The 8785-nt window shown below is 46.8% G+C and overlaps 1 protein-coding gene across 1 annotated transcript; it reads right to left on the bottom strand.

The window, feature by feature from the left end:
- Positions 1–3033: 3033 nt before the first annotated feature.
- LOC124975261 (uncharacterized) lies at positions 3034–8318 on the bottom strand. Its single transcript, XM_047538058.1, is given in 4 exon segments — positions 3034–4682; positions 4685–6908; positions 6942–7924; positions 8000–8318. Coding segments are annotated over 4 exon segments (5175 nt in total).
- Positions 8319–8785: the final 467 nt, after the last annotated feature.

Raw genomic sequence — 8785 nt, 5'->3', positions numbered from 1 at the left:
CAGCAGGAATATTGTTATAAAGAATCAGATTGCTGATATGAGTTGTGTGCTGCTTGCTTCTTTAGCAGGAACTACAAGCGAGCATCAAGGCACAAGTTAGTTTGTATTTAGAATTCAAAGGGAGTCTAAAGTTTATCGCTATTAAAGGTACTTTTTTTCCCCTTTATATGTAGTCTGAACTGACTGGAATGTGGGGCATTGCAGGGTTAGAAAAATTAAATTGCTTCTGTGTGCCAAACAGTGAGAGGTAAGCTTGTCATTCTCAAAAATCTCCTGCTAGGTTTTCAAGACTCAACTGTGGAAGCTAGCCAAGGCAAAAATTAAGGATTTGCTTTTTCACTTGAAGCAGTCAGTTAAACTAAGAAAAAGCTGCAGTTTCAAATATGAAGTTTTAATTCCTATAAAATAAAGGTTTATTTCTTACTCATGATATGTTGGCTGTGGCTGTGTTCCACATCCTCTGTCATACTGAAAGACCCTATGACCCCCTGTCCAAGGAAGAACTCATGTAGTCACTGGCTGCAAAAGCAAGAGGCAGTTTATTGTCACACAGGCGCCTGCGGGTGCTCAGCAAAATCCTCAGCCGGAGCTTCGGTGAACTGGCACACCAGGCTTTGGGGTACAGGTTTTTTATAGGGTAAAGGGGCAGGTTTTGTGCGCGTGGTAAGCAGCAGGTTTCTTATCTTCAGGTTACCTCCCTTTCCCGCTGAGACCGCTGCAGCCAACATTTCAATGCAGGCTTCAGCAAGGCCAGGAAAGGGGGAGGGAGGATCACCCAGGACTTTTTAGCCCTTTTTCTTAGCAGCCCAGAAGTTTAAAACAGACACCCTTTCTTCTTTCTTTTTTCCTTATGCCTCGGGAAAAAGACACAATTGTTGCTTGGTATTTTATGGTTCCCGCTTATCAGTTCCTGATTGTGCAGGCACTCCCTAGGACCCGATGATCTATGCTTTTCTCCAACCGCCCTATTCTTTTTCAATCTATTTATCTGTTTAAAGACCTCCGGGGAGGTTGTGCAGCCTCCCCTGTGTCATGGGTTTAAGACATGGAGCTGGGGCCTTTCATTTCCCCCCTTTTTCTTTATCATGGATAGAATCTTATATCCATTCGTTCATTCTGCTGCGGCTATGGAGAGTATTCATTAGTCTGCTTAATCATTTGGTACTGTTGAGTGAGGACCATAGTCTGGATTGTGGAAAGTCGGTCCTTTATAAACTGCACTAGTCTGTTTAAGATACAGGGCCCAAAGGTGAAAATTAGTAGTAAAATGATTAGAGGGCCAGCTAGAGTAGATAGCAAGGTAGTCAACCAGGGAGACTTACTAAACCATTGTTCAAACCACCCTTGTTGTGCTTCAAATTCTTTTTGCCGTTTGGCTAATTTTTCTGTTACTTTTTCCATGGTTTCTCTGACTACTCCTGTATGGTCAGCATAGAAACAGCATTGTTCCTTTAGGGCCACACAAAGGCCACCTTTCTGTAGGAACAGTAGGTCTAATCCCCTTCGATTTTGCAACACAACTTCAGAGAGGGAAGTAAGAGATTTTTCTAGGGCTGTAATAGATTTTGCCATAGCAGTTAGGTCCTCATTCATGGCGGCCTGTAGATATAAGTATTGATTTCCCTGTACTATTGCAGCTGTTCCTGTACCGATTCCTGCAGCAATTCCCCCAACTCCTAGCAACAGGGCTATAGTTAGGCTAATGGGCTCCTGGGGGTACCTTTTTTGGCCTTCTAGGTGACCCAGAACATATTCTGATTGTAGGTAGGATATCCTAGGCCATAGCTGGACTAATACACAGAAATCGGTTGTTGCATTTAGAACGGCAGTGGACACACAAGGGGTTAGTCCTGTGTTACATGTCCAGTAGGTTCCATTAGGTCCCCAGATATATTGATGGTCATTCTGAATTGGGAGGGTCTGATTACAAAGGGAGCGATGTGACCCAGGTACCTTGCCTACACATAGGCCTTGCCCACTGACTTCAGGGATCGTAAGTTTGGAGCTAGGTAGGGATGAACACTTACTATTAGGGGTACTACTATTCGTCCAACTAGCTGTGGTGGCAATTCCCTCATAATAAGGTGGGCTAGAGGCTAGACATAACCAACAGTCCAGGGTTTTATTTGGATAGGTGGTATTGAGGGCTTGATAGGCTCCCTGGACTAGATTGAATAGCCGATCTCCAGCTTCAGGAATAGTGGGAGACGGAGTTGAAACCACAGAAGTAGTTGATGTTATTGGGGCCGGGGCTACCTTGGGTGGTGTTCTGGGTGGCAAGAGAGCTTTCTGATCCCCTAGTACAGGATTTGGCCCTATGGGAAGGTTTACTTTTGGGAGCTGTTTTAATTTAATTGTAAAAGTCACTCCTTTATCAGTCCCTGGTAAGTACCACTTAAGCCCCCATGTTCTTCCTGTAATCCAGGGCTTGAGTTTTGTTTTACCCTGGGGGATGAACTGGATTTTAAGGGGAAGTGAGAGGCTCAAGGAGAATTGGGAGCTTGACTCGGCACAGGGGTGGGGGTCATTGTCTGAAAAACTGGGGTAATCTTGGGGGGTAGAGAAATTTTTGGTTACTCATATTAGATCCCATGAGGAAGTTGGTGCCCAATATGCATCTCCAGTGGTTTCACACCCCCACTTGGCACAAAAATATTCTTCATATTCTCCACATTTACGTGCTAGGGACCTGCTCCTGCCATCTCGGGGGCATACATAGAAATCAGATTGGGCCAACCGGCACCTGGCGGTTGGGGTTGAGCATCCTGGAACGGTGTCTGTCCTGTTGGGTCTTAGGGGCCATATTAGAACTGAGTTGATTGGGTTGCTGGTTGGGTATATCCCACCAGTCTATGCCCGCAGCTAGTTGACAAAAATCCGGAGTTAGATCAGGCCACCATGTTCCTGGGGTATGGACTGCAGTAGTAGTCCAAACTATTTCTCCAGTTTGAGAGTAAACTTGCCAAGTTAGTTGCATAGGGGTATGGGGACTACGGCTGGTTACTATGAAAGGAAAACAAACAATAAGGACAATTAAATGCGAGCAAGTCTTATCTTTAGAGGATTTTGAGTGCGTTGTAATTTCCATGTTGATTCTTGGGATGTAGGGATGGAGTCTTGTGGGTGTGCCGCTTTTGCGTGAGATGCGTGGATCCAGGCTGCAATGCCGTCTACCTTGATGGCGGTGGGGGTGGTCAGCAGGACGGTGTAAGGTCCTTTCCAGCGAGGTTCAAGGTTTTTGCTTTGATGCCTGCGGACCCAGATGGTGTCTCCTATCTTGAAGGAGTGTGGTACTGTTGGTTTCTCTAGTTGTTCCTTGTAGGCTGTCGCTAGGGGTTTCCAGACTTCATTTTGGACTAACTGCAATGCACGTAAATGGGTCTGCAGGGTAGGGGTAAATAGAGCAGAAATCTCAGTTTCATAGAAATTAACAGCAGGTGGTGGGGCACCATACAGAATTTCAAAGGGGGTTAGTCCCTGAGGGCCAGGGGTGTTCTTGGCCCTGTACAAAGCTAATGGCAGGAGTTGCACCCAGTCTCTAGTGCCAGTTTCAAGCGTTAATTTAGTTAAAGTCTCCTTGATAGTTCTATTTATTCTTTCTACTTGCCCTGAGCTTTGGGGTCGGTAAGCACAATGTAATTTCCAATTAATCCCCAATGTACTGGCCACTAACTGACTTACCTGGGAGGTGAAGGCAGGCCCGTTATCTGAACCAATAGCCCCAGGTACACCATACCTTGGAAAGATTTCTTCTAGTAGCTTCTTTGCTACGACTTTAGCAGTCTCATGCCGAGTAGGATATGCTTCTACCCATCCTGAAAAAGTGTCCACAAAAACTAAAAGATACCTGTATCCATACATACCAGGCTTGATTTCTGTGAAGTCAACTTCCCAACTGGTTCCAGGCTTGTGCCCTCTGGCCCGGATTCCAATTCCAATTTTTATTTTACCTGCGTTAACCTGAGCAAAAGCTTGACAATTTCTTACAACTTGCCTGATGATTGAGTCTCTGTGGGGTAGGTATAGATTTTCTTCTCCACGATCCAAGAGGGTTCTCATCTTTTTAGCTCCCAAATGAGTAAGTTTGTGCAAGGACCTTATTAATTCTTTGGTGTTTTTGATAGGCATTATAGTTTTTCCCTGGTATTCCCATGTGCCTTTAGCCGGGTTATAGGTGGCTTCTAAGTGTTGCACAATGTCCAAATCTGGGTCCTCATAGACCCAATGTTCATCGAAGTTCTCAGGTGGCTTTTTAACTTTTTGTGGCAATAGGGTGGTTACTAGGAGTTGTGGTCCTAGAGCCGCACTCCTTGCAGTTTCGTCTGCCAGCCTGTTCCCTTTTGCCTCTGGGTAATTCCCCTTCTGGTGACTAGGACAGTGTATGATGCTTAGTTTCTTTGGCAAGAATAAGGCTTTTAGTAAGGCTAAAATTTCAGTTTTATTTTTGATCTCCTTTCCGTCTGAAGTTAGTAATCCTCGCCGTCGATAAATTTTTCCATGAATGTGGGCGGTGGCAAAGGCATACCTACTGTCTGTATACACATTGAGTTTTTTTCCTTCAGCTAGTTTTAATGCTTGTGTTAAGGCTATTAATTCTGCCCACTGAGCTGAAGTTCCTCCCGGTAATGCACTTGCCCAAATTACCTCTGACTCGGTGGTGATGGCTGCTCCCGCCTGCCGTTCCCATCAAGTAGATAACTGCTTCCATCAGTGTACCATACCAGCTCTGCGTCCTTCATGGGTTGATCTGTGAGATCTGGTCGGGTTCCTTGGGTTTCTGCAAGAATCTGCTGGCAGTTATGGGGGGTGGGTCCTCCTGGAAGGGGCAGGAGTGTTGCTGGGTTTAAGGTAACAATGGGGCCGAATTGGATTCGGTCTGTGTCCAGCAGCAGAGATTGGTAGTGGGTGAGCCGGGCATTAGAAATCCAGTGGTCGGGAGGTTGACGAATAATGGCCTCGATGGTATGGGGTGTTAGTAAAGTTAATGGTTGTCCCAGAGTTAATTTGGTGGCATCTTTAATTAGGATGGCGACTGCCGCCACCATCCGAAGGCAAGGGGGCCATCCTGATGCTACAGGATCCAATTTCTTGGACAAGTAGGCTATAGGACGCCTCCAAGGTCCTAATTTTTGGGTTAGGACTCCTTTAGCATAGCCTTGTTTCTCGTCTACAAACAGATCGAAAGGTTTGGTGACATTTGGCAGACCCAAGGCAGGGGCAGATAGGAGGGTCAATTTAATTTGATCAAATGCCATCTGATGTTCCTCAGTCCAAGTAAATGGGTTGTTTTGTTTTGTCAGTGGATACAAAGGGGCTGCAATTTCTGCGAACCCAGGAATCCATAGTCTGCAAAATCCTGCAGTTCCCAGAAATTCCCGCAGCTGCTTGGGGTTCTTGGGGACTGGGATGCTTGAAATAGTCTCTTTTCTGGCTGAAGTTAGCCACCTCTGGCCATCACGTAACTCATAGCCAAGGTAAGTAACTTTGGTTTTACAAATTTGTGCCTTTTTAGCTGATGCCCGGTACCCTAGTTGCCCTAGGGTTTGCAATAACGCTTTCGTTCCTTCCAGGCACTCCTCCTTGGAGGTGGCTGCCAATAAGATGTCATCTACATATTGGAGCATTATTAAGGAGGGGTGTCTTACCCGGAAGTTGGCCAAGTCCTGGTGTAAAGCCTCGTCAAAGAGCGTTGGGCTGTTCTTGAATCCCTGCGGTAGTCTGGTCCATGTCAGCTGCCCAGAGAGCCCCTTCTCAGGATCCCTCCATTCAAATGCAAAGAGGGCCTGGCTTTGGGGGCTTAACCTTAGGCAGAAGAATGCGTCCTTTAAATCCAATACTGTGTACCAAGTGTGAGTGGGAGGCAGGGTGCTCAGGAGGTTGTAGGGATTAGGCACCGTGGGGTGAATATTTTCTACCCTTTTATTTACTTCTCTTAAGTCCTGAACTGGCCGGTAATCTTTAGTTCCAGGCTTCTTAACTGGGAGTAAGGGGGTATTCCAGGGCGATTGACAAGGGGTTAGAATGCCTTGGTCTAAGAGCCGCTGGATGTGTGGCTTAATGCCTTGGTAAGCCTCCATTGACATGGGGTACTGCTTGATGTTAATAGGGGAGGCAGTAGTTTTAAGTGGAATCACTATAGGGGGCTGGCATATTGCCATCCCCATTTCCCCGGTTTTTGCCCAAGCTTCTGGGAAAGTAGTAATCCAATAGTCCATGTTTTGATCGGGTTGTGGGGTGCTATCAAATAGCCGATACTCATCTTCCAATTTAAAGGTTAGTACATGTAAAGGATCCCCGTTTGGTCCGCTGACTGAGGCTTTCCCATTTTCAAAATGAATTTGGGCTTTCAATTTAGTCAGTAAGTCTCTTCCTAGTAGCGGGTATGGACAGTCAGGTACATGTAAGAATGAGTGGGAGACTTTACCTGAGGCAAGATGCACTTCTCTTTTGGTGGTCCATTGGTAAGATTTGCACCCAGTGGCTCCTTGGACCCATGTGGTCTTGCTGCTTAAGGGCCCTGGAGTTTGGGTTAGTACCGAATGTTGGGCTCCGGTGTCTACTAGGAAAGTAATTGGTTGCTCCCCTACTTGAAGAGTTACCCGGGGTTCAGGGGGGAGCTCCTGGCCCTGATGCCCCTAATTTTCATCATTTAAGGCCAGCAATTGGGGGGCTCGGTTTGGGTACTGTCTTAAGTTGGGGAGCCTTTTTGGATTCTTTGGACAGTCTTTAGCCCAGTGTCCTTTTTCCTTGCAGTAGGCACATTGGTCACGTTCCACGGGGGGCCTGCTTCGCCTTTTTTCCTTTTCTGGTTTATTCTCCCTTTGTCCTGCCTGCATGACCGTGGCCAGTATTTTACTTAATTCTTTATTTCTCTTTCGATCTCTTTCCTTTTCCCTTCTATCTAATTCCTCTTTGTATTTTATATCTTTTTCCTCCTGCACTTTCCTAATTCTTTCTTCCTTTTCCTCTGGAGTCTCCCTCTTATTAAAAATTTTTTCTGCTTCCTTCAGTAAATCTGCCAAGGAATAGTCCTGCACATTATCCAATCTTTGTAACTTGCTTCTTATATCTGGGGCTGATTGCCAGATAAATGCCATGGAGACGTTACCTTTCTGTTCCTCACTATCTGGATCGAAGGGAGTAAATCTTCGATAAGCCTCTTTTAACCTTTCTAGAAATGCGGTCGGGGTTTCTTCCACCCGCTGGATAGTCTGTCTTACCTGGGCCAAATTAGTGGGTCGTCGCCCTGCTCCATGGAGACCTGCTATAAGTAACTGGCGATAGAGACGTAGGTGGTTCCTACCTTCATCAGTGTTATAGTCCCAATCTGGCCGGGTCAAAGGAAAGGCTTCATTGATCAGGTTTGGCAGCTGAGTGGGACGCCCGTTATCCCCTGGAACATTTTTTCGAGCCTCTAGTAACACTTTTTGTTTCTCCTCAGAGGTGAGGAGAGTTTGGAGAAGTTGCTGACAATCATCCCAGGTTGGCTGGTGGGTCACTAGAACAGACTCAATCAGAGAAGTTAAGGCAACTGGGTCACTAGAGAAAGAAGGGTTATGAGCCTTCCAATTATAAAGATCAGAGGCAGAGAATGGCCAATACTGGTATGGACCATTGGGACCTCCGGTCTGGCGCAAGGGGAAGGCTTTCGAAGTTTCCCCCAGATTTGGGGGTTCTCGGCGTCCCCGGAGTCGCCCCACCATGGGGGATGGGTCTGGAGGGGCACCGGCAACAGGTGATTTCTCCTCTTCTTTGGAGGAATCTGAATGGGGAGCTAGAACTGGAAGAGGTTGAGGTGGATAGGGTGGGGGTTCCTCTGTCATCAGGTCTATCAGGATGGACTCCTCGGGTGGAAGGATCGTCTGCGGCTTTGACCTGCTTGAAGCTGGGGGTTTAGACTTATCTAATATGGGGTACAATCTAGAACTTTGGGTAGATGGTGCTGGAATGGGAGCAAGGGGTGCAGACAGAGGAGGTGAGGGGCTAAGAGGAGAAGGGGGAGAGGGCTTAAGTGGGGAGAAAGGGGTGACCCATGGAGGTGGGTCAGAGACTAGATTTTCCCAGATCATGATATAAGGGACTTGATCTGGATGTCCTCTGGGTCCTAGAATGAAAACTTGGGATTTAACCTGTGAAATGAGGTCAAGATTAAAGGTTCCTTCTTTGGGCCAACCGACATTAAAAGTTGGCCATTCAGAGGTGCAGAGTGCTATCCATTTTTTCTTCATGATCTCGACCGACATGTGGTTGGCCCGGCTCCGGACATCCTTCCAATGGTCAAGGGTGAGACTTAGAGGGGTTACCAAGGATTGCCCCATCTTTGTTCTAGGATGTAAAAGGAGGTAAAGAAAAGTACACAACAAGACAAAGATAAGACCACAAAAGGCAAACGCTGCACGCTTTCGGCACAAACCGAAAGTATTCAAGGGTGCCAACGAACTGGGGAGTTCTTGGCCAAATCTCAAAGTGGTGTATCCTTCGGAGACACCTAGATCCCTGGGACGTCTCCCAGGGTGGCAGGGGAGAAGTTAGAGTTCGTCAACTCCTTCTCAGTCTGCCCAAAAGTTACAAATGGATCACGCGTGTCCGTACAATCGCTGCGCTTCAGAACTAACAAGACAGAGCAATTACACAAACCAAGACAGACAAAAATAAAAATTCATGCTGGCCAGCTTACCTCCCAGAGTACTTTTGGCCGTTCCTCGGGCAGGGGTTCAGGGTGTCGAGGGGATATCTCGGTGGAACCTCCAAATGAAAGACCCTATGACCCCCTGTCCAAGGAAGA

This window comes from Sciurus carolinensis, unplaced genomic scaffold (assembly GCF_902686445.1).
Source record: "Sciurus carolinensis unplaced genomic scaffold, mSciCar1.2, whole genome shotgun sequence".
Lineage (NCBI taxonomy): Eukaryota > Metazoa > Chordata > Mammalia > Rodentia > Sciuridae > Sciurus > Sciurus carolinensis.
The sequence above is the reverse complement of the archived record's forward strand: the minus strand, read 5'-3'. Positions and strand labels throughout refer to the sequence as shown.